This window comes from Oncorhynchus nerka, linkage group LG27 (genome assembly GCF_034236695.1).
Source record: "Oncorhynchus nerka isolate Pitt River linkage group LG27, Oner_Uvic_2.0, whole genome shotgun sequence".
Taxonomy (NCBI): domain Eukaryota; kingdom Metazoa; phylum Chordata; class Actinopteri; order Salmoniformes; family Salmonidae; genus Oncorhynchus; species Oncorhynchus nerka.
The window spans coordinates 83,835,499-83,857,412 of record NC_088422.1 but is presented as its reverse complement, the minus strand read 5'-3'; the positions used below and the strand labels follow the sequence as shown (position 1 = coordinate 83,857,412).

Here is a 21,914-nt window from a genome sequence, read left to right as displayed (position 1 = left end):
ATATGTACATGTTGTTATTGGTTTTATATATGTATGTTTTATATATGTACGTGGTTTTGGTTTTATATATGGACATGTTGTTATTGGTTTTATATATGTACATGTTGTTATTGGTTTTATATATGTACATGTTGTTATTGGTTTTATATATGTACATGTTGTTATTGGTTTTATATATGTACGTGTTGTTATTGGTTTTATATATGTTGTTATTGGTTTTATATATGTACGTGTTGTTATTGGTTTTATATATGTTGTTATTGGTTTTTATGTATGTTGTGTTGTTATTGGTTTTTATATATATGTTGTTATTGGTTTTATATATGTTGTTATTGGTTTTATATATGTACATGTTGTTATTGGTTTTATATATGTACATGTTATTGGTTTTATATATGTACATGTTGTTATTGGTTTTATATATACATGTTGTTATTGGTTTTTTATATACATGTTGTTATTGGTTTTATATATGTACATGTTGTTATTGGTTTTATATATGTACATGTTGTTATACATGTTGTTATTGGTTTTATATATGTACGTGTTGTTATTGGTTTTATATATGTACATGTTGTTATTGGTTTTATATATGTTGTTATTGGTTTTATATATGTACATGTTGTTATTGGTTTTATATATGTTGTTATTGGTTTTATATATGTTGTTATTGGTTTTATATATGTACATGTTGTTATTGGTTTTATATATGTACGTGTTGTTATTGGTTTTATATATGTACATGTTGTTATTGGTTTTATATATGTTGTTATTGGTTTTATATATGTACATGTTGTTATTGGTTTTATATATGTACATGTTGTTATTGGTTTTATATATGTACATGTTGTTATTGGTTTTTATATATTGGTTTTATATATGTACATGTTGTTATTGGTTTTATATATGGGCATGTTGTTATTGGTTTTATATATGTACATGTTGTTATTGGTTTTATATATGTACATGTTGTTATTGGTTTTATATATGTACATGTTGTTATTGGTTTTATATATGTTGTTATTGGTTTTATATATGTACATGTTGTTATTGGTTTTATATATGTTGTTATTGGTTTTATATATGTTGTTATTGGTTTTATATATATGTTGTTATTGGTTTTATTATTATTGGTTTTATATATGTACGTGTTGTTATTGGTTTTATATATGTACATGTTGTTATTGGTTTTATATATGGGCATGTTGTTATTGGTTTTATATATGTTGTTATTGGTTTTATATATGTACGTGTTGTTATTGGTTTTATATATGTTGTTATTGGTTTTATATATGTTGTTATTGGTTTTATATATGTTGTTATTGGTTTTATATATGTACGTGTTGTTATTGGTTTTATATATGTACATGTTGTTATTGGATTTACATGTTTGGATTCAAGTTTTATCCTCTAGGCCTACATGTTTTCTCTGACTTACTGAGCTTAGTTGGGTTCACAAATAACAACCCAATGTATCACCAATGCCAAAGATTTGTATAACTAAACAAGATAGACCACAGCTTGTCATTTCCAATGGGAACAAATGAGTCATAGCGGGCAGAAGAAGCATGCGCTAGTGATATCCTGTTGTGTTTTAGTATACATCTGCATATTTCTGTTAGGGAACGCCTACTCTGTGAAGTGTGCATGTGCAATAACTAAATTCACCTTTGCACTCCTTCTAAACAGCGCAATCCTAAAATATGTTGCAAAGGGTAAAGTCTACAAAACTTAGTCCACTCATAACAGATTCAAGTTTTGGAAACAGAAAACTGTAGAGATCAAAGGTTTCATCCATGAGAAAATGTACAGAATGTCTGACAAAATCCATCTCGTTCCATCTTCTCCCACTGCCCACCAGTGGGCTTCCTCTCATTATGTTTTGTAGTGAGTGGAAACACCAACAGGATGCCTCACATTTATACAGCCAGTGATATATCGGTCTCATTGCTCTATCCGTGCCAATGCAGTAAGTAAGCAGGATTCAGGCGGCCATATTGGATTAGCAATCAACCAAAGTTTAGGGTGTCAAACTAAATTCCTGAAGAGACATGTGTCTGCTGGTTTGTCATTTCCTTTCATTTGTCCAATTAAGACCTAGACAACCAGCTGAGGGGAGTTCCTAACTAATCAATTAGGACCTAGACAACCAGCTGAGGGGAGTTCCTAACTAATCAATTAATTACCTTAATTGATCAATCAGTACAAGGGAGGTGCAAAATTCCTCAGACACCCGACCCTCGAGGACTGGAGTTTGACACGTGCTTTAGGCTAATAGTCCTAGTTACACAAAGACCCCTATCAAACATATAGGAGATTTACATGCAACAAATAAACAAGACAATATAAAAGACAGGAGTGTATGTAGTTTACTTAAAGAACATTTTAATGACATTATTAATCAGTCCAGATGGAGAAGAGAACAGTAATGTTATGAGAAAAGCCTCTACATGTTGCTGTTGCTGTACAGTCAGTAAGAGAGACATAGAAAGACCAGGGACACACTGAGAAAATAAAAGCTACTTCATTCAACCATTTTGTTTTGACATTAGTTACCAGGTGGTTGTTACAAGTATTATGGTATTTACATAGTGCAAAGGACACACTGGTTGTCATGGCTCCAAAACACACTGATGAGAGTTAGTTACTGAGAAACCTGCACACAGCCAGCATACATTTTAGTACTAGACACACCGTCGTTATCACCTGTATCAGGGAGGGGCTCAATTCAACTCATTCAGAAAATCCTCATAGAAAACATGGTCCGTTTTCAAATGACATAAGTTTTTTTTCTCAATTACATTTTTTGTCAGTTGAATTTCAATTCACTTCCTGAATTGAACATATTTTGACCCAACTCCTGACTGTGTCTATTTATTACACAACTCCCTCTCATCCCTCCTTCTTTCATATTGCATATGACCCAGCATGCCACTCCTATACATGGCATCCTCCTCCATCTAATAATACATGACTTGATTTCTATCATTTCCCATCAAATTACATTATCAACTTATTCACATTTTTTATATCAAATGGCTTTAAGAAAAAGGTGATTGGGGTGTTTAATACACTGTAGTTCAAACATTTTAATTGTTCACATTTTATTTACATGGTTATAACTGGTGAGGTGGATAATTACTTCATGAATATTCAGAGGCTCCTGTGGTGGCTCTTCCCTTTGACCCCTCTGTTACCAGTGAGTCGCATGTCCTGGGTCAAGTTGGACTACCTGTCAGCTTCAAACCCAAATAGTCTCTGATAATAGCTAGTTACAGTACATTTACCTACCCACCCCAACAAAACACACCCACACTACCACCGGTCAATGGACTGGGACCTAAACCAAATGAAACCAGAGGCTATAGTAAAACACAGAAGTCAGTTAGCAACAACAAACAATCCACTCAGAAAACAACCCCAAACAGATGAACACTTGTCAATATTATCATCAATATTACATGTTAAAGAGTCTCAGAAACAGCTATACAGGTTATGTACATCAGACATTTGTTCTGGCTTCAGTTACTGTTAGTATATGTCATGTGACATGTCATATCATTCATGTTTTCAAGGGACACACCATTATTTTTAACACGCCATTTTCACATTAGTAGACATTGGTTTGGTCCTGGAGATAATGACTATGAGGTTAAAAAGCGGTGATATGCCCCTTTAAAACCCCACCCACTAAAGATAATACATGATTACTGTGATGGTTAACAATGTCAGAAACACATCCTGTAGGTTTGCAAATTACAGCAACTTTCCCGAAATTCCAAGGTTGGAGGATTACGTATTTTCTGCTTATTCCCAACAGATTCTGTGAACCTTCCAACCGGGATTCCTGGAAAAGCAGGGAATTTTGTAATCCTAACAAGGTTTTAGATTGGTTTTGGGAGACAGAGAAACATGGGAAGGATGACAACAATGTAACATAAGTCTTGATGATGGGACAGAGACACACACACTTCCATCTGTAAACTCTCAGCCCTGCAGGGGCTCAGCAACCTTCTGCTTGGACTGGACCACCAGACCTCCACTATGAATAACCCAGGGATGACAGAGGAGAGTTCCCTTCTAGTTAGTCTGTAGTCAGCAGTCTCAGGTCTATCATCTGGAGGGCTCTGTGTCATACAGACAGAGGGAGAGTTCTCTTCTAGTTAGTCTGTAGTCAGCAGTCTCAGGTCTATCATCTGGAGGGCTCTGTGTCATACAGACAGAGGGAGAGTTCTCTTCTAGTTAGTCTGTAGTCAGCAGTCTCACTGACAGGTCTATCATCTGGAGGGCTCTGTGTCATACAGACAGAGGGAGAGTTCCCTTCTAGTTAGTCTGTAGTCAGCAGTCTCAGGTCTATCATCTGGAGGGCTCTGTGTCATACAGACAGAGGGAGAGTTCTCTTCTAGTTAGTCTGTAGTCAGCAGTCTCAGGTCTATCATCTGGAGGGCTCTGTGTCATACAGACAGAGGGAGAGTTCTCTTCTAGTTAGTCTGTAGTCAGCAGTCTCAGGTCTATCATCTGGAGGGCTCTGTGTCATACAGACAGAGGGAGAGTTCTCTTCTAGTTAGTCTGTAGTCAGCAGTCTCAGGTCTATCATCTGGAGGGCTCTGTGTCATACAGACAGAGGGAGAGTTCCCTTCTAGTTAGTCTGTAGTCAGCAGTCTCAGGTCTATCATCTGGAGGGCTCTGTGTCATACAGACAGAGGGAGAGTTCCCTTCTAGTTAGTCTGTAGTACTCAGCAGACAGAGAGTTCCCTAGTTAGTCTGTAGTCAGCAGTCTCAGGTCTATCATCTGGAGGGCTCTGTGTCATACAGACAGAGGGAGAGTTCCCTTCTAGTTAGTCTGTAGTCAGCAGTCTCAGGTCTATCATCTGGAGGGCTCTGTGTCATACAGACAGAGGGAGTCTTCTAGTTAGTCTGTAGTCAGCAGTCTCAGGTCTATCATCTGGAGGGCTCTGTGTCATACAGACAGAGGGAGAGTTCTCTTCTAGTTAGTCTGTAGTCAGCAGTCTCAGGTCTATCATCTGGAGGGCTCTGTGTCATACAGACAGAGGGAGAGTTCTCTTCTAGTTAGTCTGTAGTCAGCAGTCTCAGGTCTATCATCTGGAGGGCTCTGTGTCATACAGACAGAGGGAGAGTTCTCTTCTAGTTAGTCTGTAGTCAGCAGTCTCAGGTCTATCATCTGGAGGGCTCTGTGTCATACAGACAGAGGGAGAGTTCTCTTCTAGTTAGTCTGTAGTCAGCAGTCTCAGGTCTATCATCTGGAGGGCTCTGTGTCATACAGACAGAGGGAGAGTTCCCTTCTAGTTAGTCTGTAGTCAGCAGTCTCAGGTCTATCATCTGGAGGGCTCTGTGTCATACAGACAGAGGGAGAGTTCTCTTCTAGTTAGTCTGTAGTCAGCAGTCTCAGGTCTATCATCTGGAGGGCTCTGTGTCATACAGACAGAGGGAGAGTTCCCTTCTAGTTAGTCTGTAGTCAGCAGTCTCACTGACAGGTCTATCATCTGGAGGACTCTGCGTCATACAGACAGAGGGGAAGCCTCTCCTCACAACCTTCTCCTATCCTGGGGAAACCTGGAGTGGTGGGAAGGGAACCAGGGCTTCCCTTAGCCAGACCAGACCAGTCAAGCCCATTCCATGTCAGACCAGACCAGTCGATGCCAGACCGACCAGACCAGTTTAGCTGAGGCAGTTGTTCAAGGTCCACATCAGTGAGAGGAGGATGAGAGGAACAGAGGAGTCTATCCATCAGAGAGACCAGGAGAGATACTTGTCTGTAGTTTGCAGGTTGGTCTGTGTGTGTGACTGCCTGTGTGTGTGTGTGTGGACTGCCTGTGTGTGTGTGTGTGGACTGCCTGTGTGTGTGTGCGTGTGTGTGTATGGTCTGATTCCTGAGATAATGTCTGAAGTCCAAAGTTACAGACAGAGAGAAGAGGAGAGTTGCTGGTTCAACTGTGAGAAAGAGTGCAGGTTAGGGGAACAGGTATGAAGGGGGGGTGAGGAAGACAAGTGATGGAGTGTACACAGATGGAGCGACAGAGTGTACACAGATGGAGCGACAGAGTGTACACAGATGGAGCGACAGAGTGTACACAGATGGAGCGAGAAACAAAAAAGAGAAAGAGGGATGAATGAGGTCTAATCAGCCAGTGATATTATTGGCCTCAATCTTCTCCGTCTTCTCCAGCCCAGTCTCTGTGACATCAGCAGAATCCAACTCCTCTTCCTCCTCACTCTGCACTCCCTCCTCCTCCTCTTCCTCCTCCTCTTCCTCTGTGCTGTCCTGGCTCTTCCCCAGCTGAAGGTTCTCCAGCGTCTTAGACACCCAGGACTCAATACGGCTGATGACCGCAGGCACCTCCACAGAGATGGGCTCTGGTGTGTACTCTTCCTCCTCCTCCTCCTCTTCCTCTGCCTCCTCCAGCATACCGGGGACCAGGGTGGAGGTGGTGGAGGTGATGGAGGAGTTGAGGAGGTCCCTGCAGCTCCCATCCAAACTGCCTGTCTCCGTGCTCTGCTGGGAGGCCAGCTCCAACCGGTCGTCTGCCCGGCCCTCCTCTCTCTCCCCCGGGCCTGAGCCTGGAGCAGGGACGGCTGCTCTGAGCTGGAGAGTAGTGGAGTAAGGGCTACGATTGGTGGTGGTGGAGGGGGGCTGGTTGTCTCTCTGCAACCCAGAGGAAGTAGCAGGATGGCTGGGTTTAGCCTCCACAGGCTCCAGCCCATCTGACGATTCCACCATACTCCTCCAGTTGGTCTCTGAGGAGAGACATTTCAGATTATATTCACATGTAAAGAAAGAGACCTCTTTGATCTCAGAGATGGGTCAGAGTCAGGGTTAAAGATCGGGGTCATCTCTTACCGTACTCCTTCTCGTTGACCTCAGATGGGTTCAGAGTCAGGGTTAAAGGTCGGGACCAGGGTCATCTCTTACCGTACTCCTTCTCGTTGACCTCAGATGGGTTCAGAGTCAGGGTTAAAGGTCGGGACCAGGGTCATCTCTTACCGTACTCCTTCTCGTTGACCTCAGAGATGGGTCAGAGTCAGGGTTAAAGGTCGGGGTCATCTCTTACCGTACTCCTTCTCGTTGACCTCAGATGGGTTCAGAGTCAGGGTTAAAGGTCGGGACCAGGGTCATCTCTTACCGTACTCCTTCTCGTTGACCTCAGAGATGGGTCAGAGTCAGGGTTAAAGGTCGGGGTCATCTCTTACCGTACTCCTTCTCGTTGACCTCAGAGATGGGTCAGAGTCAGGGTTAAAGGTCGGGGTCATCTCTTACCGTACTCCTTCTCGTTGACCTCTGAGATGGGTTCAGAGTCAGGGTTAAAGGTCGGGACCAGGGTCATCTCTTACCGTACTCCTTCTCGTTGACCTCAGATGGGTTCAGAGTCAGGGTTAAAGGTCGGGACCAGGGTCATCTCTTACCATACTCCTTCTCGTTGACCTCAGAGATGGGTTCAGAGATGACAGAGCAGAAGGAGATGGCGGAGGCAGCGGAGGGGTTCCTGGAGTGGCCCATGTGGTGGGTGACCTTCTTGACGTTCTTCAGCGCCTCCTCAGCCTGCTCCTGCTCCAGCGCTGACACCATGTCCTTGTAGGACTTACGAGCATCCTCCGTCAAAGACACTAAACGGTTAAACAGACCCTAGAGGAGGAGAGGGAGGGGTGGCGGACGGGGAGAGGAGGGGAGAGAGAAAGACATCAGGACTTTACACACTTCCATTTGCTTTTTGTTACAGTATTAACAGGAGTTATAAACACGCAGACAGGCTGTGTTCAACGTCTTACCTCTGCTCCAGAGAAGTTGAAGACGCCCACCACACTGACAGGCACCAGTTTGTTGACACAGCGTCCCAGAGCCTTCCTACCCAGAGCAAACACAAACGGGATCTCCTGTTCTCTGGCCATGGCTATGACGTTGTACAGAGCCTCATCTAGACCCCCTGGGACATAAAATAACAGTCACTACTACTGTAGAACTACCACTATAAACAGTCCTGCTCCCTGGGCATGGCTGTCTATCATGTTTTAGCCTCATCTAGGCGCCCTGCAATAGACAACACACAGTCACTAGTTATGTAGAAGATTTGATGCAGCCTGTGCTGAGCATATCAATATGCTGCCGCTCTCTGGTGGACACAAAAGTGGCGATTGGGGATGAATATTTGAAATATTCATCAACTTAGCACGCATTTGGAACCCCACACCCCAAGATCAGGGTGATGTTCAGATAGGCACACTAGCTAAACGCTTAGCAACCGCAAAAACAAAACCCTGTGTTCTTATTGGACCTGGTTGAGTAGTACACTCCGTGGTTCACTGCTTTTCAAAAAACATAAACCAGGATTAATGACAAGAATGACCCCTGACCTTTGGCCTGGATCTTCTCACAGTTGGGTGAGATGAGGACACACTTGATCTTGTGGAGCTTCATGTGTTTGGTGACCTCTCTAAGGCCCATGACCAGTCTGCGTTTGGTCTTGGCTTTGCTGGGGTCCTTCTGATAAACCCTCTCCTGGAACCGGACCAGTTCCTGCAGCAGCATCGTCACACTCTCATCTATCTCTTTATTCAACACCTGGTTACAGTACCTGGAGACAGAGAGAAACACAAACTAATATTATAAACACACACACAGGATAAAACACATTCATCCATCTCCTTATTCAACACCTGGAGACAGAGAGACACTAATATTAAAACATACACCAGACTGTTAAACAGCCGTCACTAACACAGAGAGGCTGCTGCCCACATACAGACTTGAAATCATTGGCCACTTTAATAAATGGATCACTAGTCCCTTTAATAATGTTTACATATCTTACATACTCATCTCATATGTAAACTCAGCAAAGGACCCTCAGGACCCTGTCTTTCAAAGATAATTTGTAAAAATCCAAATAACGTCACAGATCTTCATTATAAAGGGTTTAAACACTGTTTCCCATGCTTGTTCATTGAACCATAAACAATTTTTTTATTTTACCTTTATTTTACTAGGCATGTCAGTTAAGAACAAATTCTTATTTTCAATGACGGCCTAGGAACAGTGGGTTAACTGCCTGTTCAGGGGCAGAACGACCTTTCGGTTACTAGTCCAACGCTCTAACCACTAGGCTACCCTGCCGCCCCAATTAATGAACATGGAGCTGTGGAACGGTCGTTAAGACACTAACAGCTTACAGACAGTAGGCAATTAAGGTCACAGTTATGAAAACTTAGGACACTAAAGAGGCCTTTCTACTGACTCTGAAAAACAACAAAAGAAAGATGCCCAGGGTCCGTGCTCATCTAAGTGCCTTAGGCATGCTGCAAGGAGGCATGAGGACTGCAGATGTGGCCAGGGCAATAAATGGCAATATCCATACTGTGAGACACCTAAGACAGTGCTAGAGGGAGACAGGACCGACAGCTGATCATCCTCGCAGTGGCAGACCACGTGTAACAACAACTGCACAGGATCGGTTTATCCGAACATCACACCTGCGGGACAGGTACAGGATGGCAACAACAACTGCCCGAGTTACACCAGGAACCCACAATCCCTCCATCAGTGCTCAGACTGTCCGCAATAGGCTGAGAGAGGCTGGGCTGAGGGCTTGTAGGTCTGTTGTAAGGCAGGTCCTCACCAGACATCACCTGCAACAACGTCGCCTAGACAGGAATGTCAGTGTTCTGCCATGGCCAGCGAAGAGCCCGGATCTCAATCCCATTGAGCAAGTCTGGGACCTGTTGGATCGGAGGGTGAGGGCTAGGGCCATTCCCCCCCAGAAATGTCTGGGAACTTACAGGTGCCTTGGTTGAAGAGTGGAGTAACATCTCACAGGAAGAACAGGCAAATCTGGTGCAGTCCATGAGGAGGAGATGCAGCTGGTGGCCACACCAGATACTGACTGTTACTTTTGATTTCGACCACCCCCCCTTTGTTAGGGAAACATTATTCCATTTCTGTTAGTCACATGTCTGTGGAACTTGTTCAGTTTATGTCTCAGTTGTTGAATCTTGTTATGTTCATACAAATATTTACACATGCTAAGTTTGCTGAAAATAAACGCAGTTGACAGTGAGAGGACGTTTATTTGCTGAGTTTATATACTGTATTTTAAACCATCTACAGCATCTTGCCTATGCCGCTCGGTCATCCCTCATCCAAATATTTACATGTATATATTCTTATTCCATTCCTTTACTTAGATATGTGTCTTAGGTAGTCGTTGTGGAATTGTTAGATATCACTGCACTGTCGGAACTAGAAGCACAAGCATTTCTCTAGACTTGCATTAACATCTGCTAACCATCTCCTTATTCAACACCAGGTACATTACTTGGAGACAGTGATCGAGAGGGACTAGGGTTAGGTAACACTTGGAGACAGTGAGAGAGAGAGGGACTAGGGTTAGGTAACACTTGGTGACAGTGATAGAGAGAGGGACTAGGGTTAGGTAACACTTGGAGACAGTGATAGAGGGACTAGGGTTAGGTAACACTTGGAGACAGTGAGAGAGGGACTAGGGTTAGGTAACACTTGGAGACAGTGAGAGAGGGACTAGGGTTAGGTAACACTTGGAGACAGAGAGAGAGGGACTAGGGTTAGGTAACACTTGGAGACAGTGATAGAGAGAGAGACTAGGGTTAGGTAACACTTGGAGACAGTGAGAGAGAGAGGGACTAGGGTTAGGTAACACTTGGAGACAGTGAGAGAGAGAGGGACTAGGGATAGGTAACACATGGAGACAGTGAGAGAGAGGGACTAGGGTTAGGTAACACTTGGAGACAGTGAGAGAGAGGGACTAGGGTTAGGTAACACTTGGAGACAGTGAGAGAGAGAGAGACTAGGGTTAGGTAACACTTGGAGACAGTGAGAGAGAGAGGGACTAGGGATAGGTAACACTTGGAGACAGTGAGAGAGAGAGGGACTAGGGTTAGGTAACACTTGGAGACAGTGATAGAGAGAGAGACTAGGGTTAGGTAACACTTGGAGACAGTGAGAGAGAGAGGGACTAGGGATAGGTAACACTTGGAGACAGTGAGAGAGAGGGACTAGGGTTAGGTAACACTTGGAGACAGTGAGAGAGAGAGGGACTAGGGGATAGGTAACACTTGGAGACAGTGAGAGAGAGGGACTAGGGTTAGGTAACACTTGGAGACAGTGAGAGAGAGAGGAACTAGGGTTAGGTAACACTTGGAGACAGTGAGAGAGAGAGGGACTAGGGTTAGGTAACACTTGGAGACAGTGAGAGAGAGAGGGACTAGGGTTAGGTAACACTTGGAGACAGTGAGAGAGAGGGACTAGGGTTAGGTAACACTAGGAGACAGTGAGAGAAAGAGGAACTAGGGTTAGGTAACACTTGGAGACAGTGAGAGAGAGGGACTAGGGTTAGGTAACACTTGGAGACAGTGAGAGAGAGAGGGACTAGGGATAGGTAACACTTGGAGACAGTGATAGAGAGAGGGACTAGGGTTAGGTAACACTTGGAGACAGTGAGAGAGAGAGGGACTAGGGTTAGGTAACACTTGGAGACAGTGAGAGAGAGGGACTAGGGTTAGGTAACACTTGGAGACAGTGAGAGAGAGAGGGACTAGGGTTAGGTAACACTTGGAGACAGTGAGAGAGAGAGGGACTAGGGATAGGTAACACTTGGAGACAGTGATAGAGAGAGGGACTAGGGTTAGGTAACACTTGGAGACAGTGAGAGAGAGAGGGACTAGGGATAGGTAACACTTGGAGACAGTGAGAGAGAGGGACTAGGGTTAGGTAACACTTGGAGACACAGAGAGAGAGGGACTAGGGTTAGGTAACACTAGGAGACAGTGAGAGAGAGAGGAACTAGGGTTAGGTAACACTTAGAGACAGTGAGAGAGAGGGACTAGGGTTAGGTAACACTTGGAGACAGTGATAGAGAGAGGGACTAGGGTTAGGTAACACTAGGAGACAGTGAGAGAGAGAGGAACTAGGGTTAGGTAACACTTGGAGACAGTGAGAGAGAGACTAGGGATAGGTAACACTTGGAGACAGTGATAGAGAGAGGGACTAGGGTTAGGTAACACTTGGAGACAGTGAGAGAGAGGGACTAGGGCTAGGTAACACTTGGAGACAGTGAGAGAGAGAGGGACTAGGGTTAGGTAACACTTGGAGACAGTGATAGAGAGAGGGACTAGGGTTAGGTAACACTTGGAGACAGTGATAGAGAGAGGGACTAGGGTTAGGTAACACTTGGAGACAGTGATAGAGAGGGACTAGGGTTAGGTAACACTTGGAGACAGTGATAGAGAGAGGGACTAGGGTTAGGTAACACTTGGAGACAGTGATAGAGAGAGGGACTAGGGTTAGGTAACACTTGGAGACAGTGATAGAGAGAGGGACTAGGGTTAGGTAACACTTGGAGACAGTGATAGAGAGAGGGACTAGGGTTAGGTAACACTTGGAGACAGAGAGAGAGGGACTAGGGTTAGGTAACACTTGGGGGAGGCCTCTTCAACGATATGCTACTCCAAATATTGCGATATCCGATATAATCGTTTTGCACCGTTAATGACTCCATCATTCCAGACTGTGCAATTTTTATGAATCTTATTTACGATATTAGTCACATTATCATTAAATAATCATAGTATAGCAAAAAAAACGAGGCTTAGTTCATTAATTTAGAATTAAAAATGCACTGTTTTGATTTGTACATTTCAATTAGAGTACAGTCTTGCACATCAGAGGAACACACACACACACACACACACACACACACACACACACACACACACACACACACACCACAATATTAGATTTAATCATATATCGGCCCAACCCTAAGAGGAACACACACACACATCACAATATTAGATTTAATCATATAATCGGCCCAACCCTAAGAGGAACACACACACACACACATCACAATATTAGATTTAATCATATATCGGCCCAACCCTAAGAGGAACACACACAATCAGGTTAACACACACACACAACAATATTAGAAAACACTCACATGCATATATCGACCAATATTATAAAACACACACACACCATTGTGTAGTTCAATAAGTTTCCAACTCCAGTCCAACAGCACAGTTTTGTTGTGGCTCCAGACAAACACCTGATTCAACTAATCATCATCCCCTCAATGAGTTGAATCAGGTGAGTTTGTCCGGGGCTACAACAACGTGTGCTGTTGGGGGGACTGGAGGAGGCAAACACTGGTGTAGATATGATATGGTCTGAGGAAGGGAGGAGAGGCATAGAGAGGTCGTAGGATGTCTGACACAGTGCTTAAGGGCTGAGACAAAGGGCCTACAACCCAAGACATTAAGAAACAAAGCAGTGCCTGTCTGTGTGTACGTACAAGTCCTAAATGTATAGCCCTGCTCTAAACACCCTTTGGGCGGATAGATATTTATGTTACTAAATGCTTCTGTGTTGCAAACCCACCAAATGAGTTTGTGACATTTGAACCACTAAGATTGTCAGTACCAAGCAATTTCTCTCTGTGTGAGTGAGTGAGTGAGTGAGACTCACTCTCTGAAGCGGCGGCTGTGTATCTTGGTAATGGCGTTAGAGGCCATGGGGCTGCCGATGCCAGAGGAGCCAGGGGAACCCTGGGAAACAGGCGTGATGCTGTACGGAGAGTTCTGACTGGCCGGGGACAGGGACGCGTCATCACTGGGCACGCTCAGACCGTTCTCTACAGAAAACAGACGGAGCAGAATATCACAGTATATTAGACAACACCACGTCACACCACAGAGCAGTAGGACCATTAGGTTTGCAAGAATTCACTTTAAGACCAAGGGAATGATCTAAAATGAGCAAACTCTGCCAAGGTCCCGTGTGAGGTCATCAGTGAAGTGTAGCTCCTCCTCTCTCTTACCCCTGACCCTGTACCTACCCTCCTGAGAGGCAGGTTCCCGTGTGAGGTCATCAGTGAAGTGTAGCTCCTCCTCTCTCTTACCCCTGACCCTGTACCTACCCTCCTGAGAGGCAGGTTCCCGTGTGAGGTCGTCAGTGAAGTGTAGCTCCTCTTCTCCCTGTTCTTCCTGGCTGGCAGCAATCTGATCCACACCCCCCTTCCCCCTCTTCCCCTCACGCTCCTTCAGAATGATCTACACAGAGAGAACAGAGACTGGGTTAGATCAACACACCCCTTCCCCCTCACACTCCTTCAGAATGATCTACACAGAGAGAACAGAGACTGGGTTAGATCAACACACCCCTTCCCCCTCCTTCAGAATGATCTACACAGAGAGAACAGAGACTGGGTTAGACCAACACATCCCTGCCCCCTCCTTCAGAATGATCTACACAGAGAGAACAGAGACTGGGTTAGACCAACACACCCCTTCCCCCTCACGCTCCTTCAGAATGATCTACACAGAGAGAACAGAGACTGGGTTAGATCAACACACCCCTTCCCCCTCACGCTCCTTCAGAATGATCTACACAGAGAGAACAGAGACTGGGTTAGACCAACACACCCCTTCCCCCTCACGCTCCTTCAGAATGATCTACACAGAGAGAACAGAGACTGGGTTAGATCAACACACCCCTTCCCCCTCACGCTCCTTCAGAATGATCTACACAGAGAGAACAGAGACTGGGTTAGATCAACACACCCCTTCCCCCTCCTTCAGAATGATCTACACAGAGAGAACAGAGACTGGGTTAGACCAACACATCCCTGCCCCCTCCTTCAGAATGATCTACACAGAGAGAACAGAGACTGGGTTAGACCAACACATCCCTGCCCCCTCCTTCAGAATGATCTACACAGAGAGAACAGAGACTGGGTTAGACCAACACACCCCTTCCCCCTCACGCTCCTTCAGAATGATCTACAGAGAGAACAGAGACTGGGTTAGATCAACACACCCCTTCCCCTCACGCTCCTTCAGAATGATCTACACAGAGAGAACAGAGACTGGGTTAGATCAACACACCCCTTCCCCTCACACTCCTTCAGAATGATCTACACAGAGAGAACAGAGACTGGGTTAGACCAACACACCCCTTCCCCCTCACGCTCCTTCAGAATGATCTACACAGAGAGAACAGAGACTGGGTTAGATCAACACACCCCTTCCCCTCACGCTCCTTCAGAATTATCTACACAGAGAGAACAGAGACTGGGTTAGACCAACACACCCCTTCCCCCTCACACTCCTTCAGAATGATCTACACAGAGAGAACAGAGACTGGGTTAGATCAACACATCCCTGCCCCCCCTTCAGAATGATCTACACAGAGAGAACAGAGACTGGGTTAGACCAACACACCCCTTCCCCTCACACTCCTTCAGAATGATCTACACAGAGAGAACAGAGACTGGGTTAGATCAACACCCCCTGCCCCCTCACGCTCCTTCAGAATGATCTACACAGAGAGAACAGAGACTGGGTTAGACCAACACACCCCTTCCCCCTCACGCTCCTTCAGAATGATCTACACAGAGAGAACAGAGACTGGGTTAGATCAACACACCCCTTCCCCCTCACGCTCCTTCAGAATTATCTACACAGAGAGAACAGAGACTGGGTTAGATCAACACACCCCTTCCCCCTCCTTCAGAATGATCTACACAGAGAGAACAGAGACTGGGTTAGACCAACACATCCCTGCCCCCTCCTTCAGAATGATCTACACAGAGAGAACAGAGACTGGGTTAGACCAACACATCCCTGCCCCCTCCTTCAGAATGATCTACACAGAGAGAACAGAGACTGGGTTAGACCAACACACCCCTTCCCCCTCACGCTCCTTCAGAATGATCTACACAGAGAGAACAGAGACTGGGTTAGATCAACACACCCCTTCCCCCTCACGCTCCTTCAGAATGATCTACACAGAGAGAACAGAGACTGGGTTAGATCAACACACCCCTTCCCCCTCACACTCCTTCAGAATGATCTACACAGAGAGAACAGAGACTGGGTTAGACCAACACACCCCTTCCCCCTCACGCTCCTTCAGAATGATCTACACAGAGAGAACAGAGACTGGGTTAGATCAACACACCCCTTCCCCCTCACGCTCCTTCAGAATTATCTACACAGAGAGAACAGAGACTGGGTTAGACCAACACACCCCTTCCCCCTCACACTCCTTCAGAATGATCTACACAGAGAGAACAGAGACTGGGTTAGATCAACACACCCCTTCAGAATGATCTACACAGAGAGAACAGAGACTGGGTTAGACCAACACACCCCTTCCCCCTCACACTCCTTCAGAATGATCTACACAGAGAGAACAGAGACTGGGTTAGATCAACACCCCCCTGCCCCCTCACGCTCCTTCAGAATGATCTACACAGAGAGAACAGAGACTGGGTTAGACCAACACACCCCTTCCCCCTCACGCTCCTTCAGAATGATCTACACAGAGAGAACAGAGACTGGGTTAGATCAACACACCCCTTCCCCCTCACGCTCCTTCAGAATTATCTACACAGAGAGAACAGAGACTGGGTTAGACCAACACACCCCTTCCCCCTCACACTCCTTCAGAATGATCTACACAGAGAGAACAGAGACTGGGTTAGATCAACACACCCCTTCAGAATGATCTACACAGAGAGAACAGAGACTGGGTTAGACCAACACACCCCTTCCCCCTCACACTCCTTCAGAATGATCTACACAGAGAGAACAGAGACTGGGTTAGATCAACACCCCCCTTCCCCCTCACGCTCCTTCAGAATGATCTACACAGAGAGAACAGAGACTGGGTTAGACCAACACACCCCTTCCCCCTCACACTCCTTCAGAATGATCTACACAGAGAGAACAGAGACTGGGTTAGACCAACACACCCCTTCCCCCTCACACTCCTTCAGAATGATCTACACAGAGAGAACAGAGACTGGGTTAGATCAACACACCCCTTCCCCCTCAGACACACATTGAGATCTATCCTCTCACCTTCTTCAGGGCGGTAGGTCGTTTGACTTTAGGGATCTCTCTCTCCTTCCCTCTCTTCAGGCGTGGAGCGCTGGAGTCCAGCATGTTGAGGGGGGCAGAGTGGGCCTGCTGGGCCTTCAACATTGATACTATACCTGACCCTGCTCCCGACCCGGCACCTGGCCCTGAACCATGGAACGGGGCTGCTGTACCCACTGGAGAGAGAGGGCAGTCAGAGAGAGAGAGAGAGAGAGAGAGAGAGAGTGAGAGTGTGTGAGAGAGAGAGAGAGAGAGAGAGAGAGAGAGAGAGAGAGGGCAGTCAGAGAGAGTCAGAGTGAGAGAGAGAGAGAGGGCAGTCAGAGAGAGTCAGAGAGAGAGGGCAGTCAGAGAGAGAGGGCAGTCAGAGAGAGTGAGAGAGAGAGGGCAGTCAGAGAGAGAGAGAGAGGGCAGTCAGAGAGAGAGAGAGAGAGGGCAGTCAGAGAGAGAGAGAGAGAGAGAGAGAGAGAGAGAGAGAGAGAGAGAGAGAGAGAGAGAGAGAGAGAGGGCAGTCAGAGAGAGAGAGAGAGAGAGGGCAGTCAGAGAGAGAGGGCAGTCAGAGAGAGAGGGCAGTCAGAGAGAGAGGGCAGTCAGAGAGAGAGGGCAGTCAGAGAGAGAGAGGGAGTCAGGGCAGTCAGAGAGAGAGAGGGCAGTCAGAGAGAGAGAGAGGGCAGTCAGAGAGAGAGAGAGAGAGAGAGAGAGAGAGAGAGGGCAGTCAGAGAGAGAGAGAGAGGGCAGTCAGAGAGAGAGAGAGAGGGCAGTCAGAGAGAGAGAGAGAGAGAGGGCAGTCAGAGAGAGAGAGAGAGAGAGGGCAGTCAGAGAGAGAGAGAGAGAGAGAGGGCAGTCAGAGAGAGAGAGAGAGAGAGAGAGGCAGAGAGAGAGAGAGAGAGAGAGAGGGCAGTCAGAGAGAGAGAGAGAGAGGGCAGTCAGAGAGAGAGAGAGAGGGCAGTCAGAGAGAGAGAGAGAGAGAGAGAGGGCAGTCAGAGAGAGAGAGAGAGAGAGAGGGCAGTCAGAGAGAGAGAGAGAGAGAGGGCAGTCAGAGAGAGAGAGAGAGAGGGCAGTCAGAGAGAGAGAGAGAGAGAGGGCAGTCAGAGAGAGAGAGAGAGAGAGGGCAGTCAGAGAGAGAGAGAGAGAGAGAGGGCAGTCAGAGAGAGAGAGAGAGAGAGAGGGCAGTCAGAGAGAGAGAGAGAGAGAGAGAGAGCAGTCAGAGAGAGAGAGAGAGAGAGGGCAGTCAGAGAGAGAGAGAGAGAGGGCAGTCAGAGAGAGAGAGAGGGCAGTCAGAGAGAGAGAGAGAGGGCAGTCAGTCAGAGAGAGAGAGAGGGCAGTCAGAGAGAGTGAGAGAGAGGGCAGTCAGAGAGAGTGAGAGAGAGGGCAGTCAGAGAGAGTGAGAGAGAGGGCAGTCAGAGAGAGTGAGAGAGAGGGCAGTCAGAGAGAGTGAGAGAGAGGGCAGTCAGAGAGAGTGAGAGAGAGGGCAGTCAGAGAGAGTGAGAGAGAGGGCAGTCAGAGAGAGAGAGAGAGGGCAGTCAGAGAGAGTGAGAGAGAGAGAGAGAGAGAGGGCAGTCAGAGAGAGCAGTCAGAGAAAGAGAGAGAGAGAGAGAGAGAGAGGGCAGTCAGAAAGAGAGAGAGAGAGAGAGAGAGAGGGCAGTCAGAAAGAGAGAGAGAGAGAGCGAGAGAAAGGGTGAGTGACGGTGCAGTGTATGTGTGCGGTGTGTGCGCTGTGTGTGTGTGTGCAGTGTGGTGTGTGTGTGGGGTGCAGTGTGTGTGTGTGTGGGCGCGGTGTGGTGTGTGCGCTGTGTGTGTGTGCGGTGCGGTGTGTGTGGGGTGCAGTGTGTGTGTGTGTGTGGGTGCGGTGTGTGTGGGCGCGGTGTGGTGTGTACGCTGTGTGTGTGTGCGGTGCGGTGTGTGTGGGGTGCAGTGTGTGCGGTGTGGTGTGTGTGTGCGGTGCGGTGTGTGTGTGGTGTGTGGGGGTGTGTGTGTGTGGGTGCGGTGTGTGTGGGGGGATGTGGTGCGGTGCGTGTGTGGGTGCGGTGTGTGGGTGTGGTGCGGTTTGTGGGTGTGTGGTGCGGTGCGTGTGCGGGGTGCGGTGTGTGTGTGCGGTGTGTGTGCGGGGTGGAGTGTGCGTGGGTGCGGTGTGTGTGCGGGGTGCGGTGTGTGTGTGTGTACCTGTGAAGGACAGTGGTTTAGTATTGGTTATTTGTCTAGCCTTCATGGCCTGCTGCTGTTTCTCCAGAGCAGCCAGCATGTCTCCCAGGTCCAACTGGACTGGAGTCTTACTCTTCTTCCCTGCTGCTTTGGTCAGTGCCTCCTACAGAGAACAGCAACACTGGCTCAGCACACTCATAGTAGTACAATACAACTAGCAACCGTTTTTCCATTATAGTCCTGCGCTATGTCTAGCTGACAGTGCATGCTGGTATCTGTAGTTTCCTAGCTAGCTAAGATATTGTATGTTGGTACCGGCAGTTTCCTAGAAAGCTAACAGAGTGCATGCTGGTACCTGTAGTTTCCTCTGCTCCATGCTGATCTCAGAGTACTCCTGCGCTGTAGCCAGGGCAGCGGCCAGGGCCTTCTTCCTCTGACTCTTGGCCCTCTTGGGGACGGAGGTGGTGATGGGGATGGGGGTCTGGACGATGTTGATGGGAGAGTTCTCTGGAAGGTTATCCAGCTGGAGAGAGGAGGGGGGTTTACTACAGGATAGATTGTTTTGTGGTCAACCTTTACTAACTTTGGTACAAACCCCCCCCAAAAACAAGTGAAATTCTCAAGGGAGGGAGGGAGGGAGGGAGGATTAGCCGGTCTCTCACCAGGTTCTTGGTTAGTTTGGTCTGGTGTTGGTTCTGGGAAGGGTTAGGGTCTGGTTTGATGTTCCTCTGTGCCCCTCCTGAGACCAGCTCTGGAAACTCATCCTCATCCTGAAACAGACTTTAGAATTGACCAAACACCTAACTTGTACATCTCTAACATACCATTAAACACTGACTCAAGACTAGTTCACACAATACCTCCTTCACAATACCTTCTCTACATCTAGAGCCTCACTAACTCCTAATACACACTGACTGAGGACTAGTTCACACAATACCTCCTTCACAATACCTTCTCTACATCTAGAGCCTCACTAACTCCTAATACACACTGACTGAGGACTAGTTCACACAATACCTCCTTCACAATACCTTCTCTACATCTACAGCCTCACTAACTCCTAATACACACTGACTGAGGACTAGTTCACACAATACCTCCTTCACAATACCTTCTCTACATCTAGAGCCTCACTAACTCCTAATACACACTGACTGAGGACTAGTTCACACAATACCTCCTTCACAATACCTTCTCTACATCTACAGCCTCACTAACTCCTAATACACACTGACTGAGGACTAGTTCACACAATACCTCCTTCACAATACCTTCTCTACATCTAGAGCCTCACTAACTCCTAATACACACTGACCAAGATGGAAACAAACAGATACATGAAGAACTGAAATCTCTTATTAATGGAGATACAACTGTCATTTAAATCCTGTATCTCAAGTAAGGATTTGATTCCAAATGCATATGAAATGCATATTGTCAAATACAGAATTTCATGTAGATTTCTCCCACCTCAAAGTAGAGTGGCTCAGGAGCAAGCACCATCCCAGGGCCCAGTCCGGGCTGGAGCCGTCTCTGCTGCAGACCACCGTTACTGTCTGCGGGGGTGGGGTTAGAACAGACACGCCCCCCTGAGTACCCTGCATGGAAGTCCTGCTGGGGGGGGAGACATTGGGGGTGAGAGGGTCAGTCAGAGATTTAAAATTACAGTTGCCCAGGTGAGGTCAAGATTACCTCAGGTGAGGCCCATTGTACCTGCGAGTAGTTCCTCTGATCAGGGGTCTTCCCTGTCCGTTGGAACTGGGTGGTCCTGTTGTCTGACCACGGCCTCTGAGAGGCCTGAGACGCTACGTTCACCCAGCTTACCGCTACACACACAGAGAGAGAGAGAGACAAAGGTAATACAGGACACAGCCAAGGGGAAAGGCAAGGTAATCATCTCTCTTATCAGAAATCAAATGATGAATCATAAAAACAAAGCCTACCTGTCATTACACCTGCATCCACTCCCTGTAGACAGAGACAGAGAGAGAGAGAGACAGAGACAAAGAGAGACAGAGAGACAGACAGAGAGAGACAGAGACAGAGAGACAGACAGAGAGAGACAGAGAGACAGAGAGAGACAGAGACAGACAGACGAGAGACAGAGAGAGACAGAGAGACACAGAGAGACACAGAGAGACACAGACAGAGAGAGACAGAGAGAGAGAGAGACAGAGAGGGAAGAAGCATGTCAGATATTTCACTTCAGTCATGCACGTGAAGGTTAGGTTATAGCTAGGTCTGGGGTCAGGGTTACCTTGTGTTTGAGGCTACAGTACTATAGAGTTAGGGTAAGGGATAGGGCCTACCATCGTAGGAGCTGTGGAGAGTGGTTAAGGTTAAAGGGGGGCCTACCGTAGGAGCTATAGCAGCGTGGGCATTGTGTTGCGTAACCCCCGGGGCCTGCTGGTTGTGTTTGGGGCTGCAGTATCCGCTGTCGCTGTCGATGTCCGCCTCGCTGGAGCTCTCGGCAGGGTGCGAGGCCCGCCTTCGCCGGGGAAGGTTCTTCCACAGCAGGGGGCTGGCCCGCTCCCGTTCCGATGCACCACGACCACACGCATTGTCCCCTGGGAAGTCTACAGGCAGACAGATATCACAGATCAATCTATCAATACATTAAGCCTAGTCCTTGGACTAAAGAGATATTTAAATGGAGATATATTTTTAGTCCAGGACCAGACATAATCTTGGTCCAGGAAACCAGCCCCAAATGTATTTATTAAAGCGGTTGTCCCAAAGTGCTCTACAGTAACCAGGCCTTGACCCCAAAGTGCCCTACAGTAACCAGGCCTTGACCCCAAAGTGCTCTACAGTAACCAGGCCTTGACCCCAAAGTGCTCTAC

The 21,914-nt window shown here is 46.9% G+C and overlaps 1 protein-coding gene across 9 annotated transcripts in view; it reads right to left on the bottom strand.

The window, feature by feature from the left end:
* Positions 1 to 4,758: 4,758 nt before the first annotated feature.
* secisbp2l (SECIS binding protein 2-like) overlaps positions 4,759 to 21,914 on the bottom strand; it is a 34,464-nt gene continuing 17,308 nt past the window's right edge. For 4 of the 9 annotated variants that reach the window (XM_065012122.1, XM_065012124.1, XM_065012125.1 and 1 more), the window contains 14 exons: positions 21,427 to 21,647; positions 21,015 to 21,039; positions 20,785 to 20,897; positions 20,542 to 20,685; positions 19,731 to 19,838; positions 19,424 to 19,591; positions 19,090 to 19,231; positions 16,912 to 17,105; positions 13,884 to 14,097; positions 13,514 to 13,679; positions 8,368 to 8,588; positions 7,786 to 7,940; positions 7,423 to 7,642; positions 4,759 to 6,756 (listed from right to left, as the gene is read on the bottom strand). In XM_065012122.1, coding sequence (XP_064868194.1) covers positions 6,143 to 6,756; positions 7,423 to 7,642; positions 7,786 to 7,940; positions 8,368 to 8,588; positions 13,514 to 13,679; positions 13,884 to 14,097; positions 16,912 to 17,105; positions 19,090 to 19,231; positions 19,424 to 19,591; positions 19,731 to 19,838; positions 20,542 to 20,685; positions 20,785 to 20,897; positions 21,015 to 21,039; positions 21,427 to 21,647 — 2,705 coding nt within the window. In that variant the 3' untranslated portion in view covers positions 4,759 to 6,142. The remainder of the gene's footprint in view (positions 6,757 to 7,422; positions 7,643 to 7,785; positions 7,941 to 8,367; positions 8,589 to 13,513; positions 13,680 to 13,883; positions 14,098 to 16,911; positions 17,106 to 19,089; positions 19,232 to 19,423; positions 19,592 to 19,730; positions 19,839 to 20,541; positions 20,686 to 20,784; positions 20,898 to 21,014; positions 21,040 to 21,426; positions 21,648 to 21,914) is intronic. The other 5 variants (XM_065012126.1, XM_065012130.1, XM_065012127.1 and 2 more) reach the window with 3 other exon arrangements.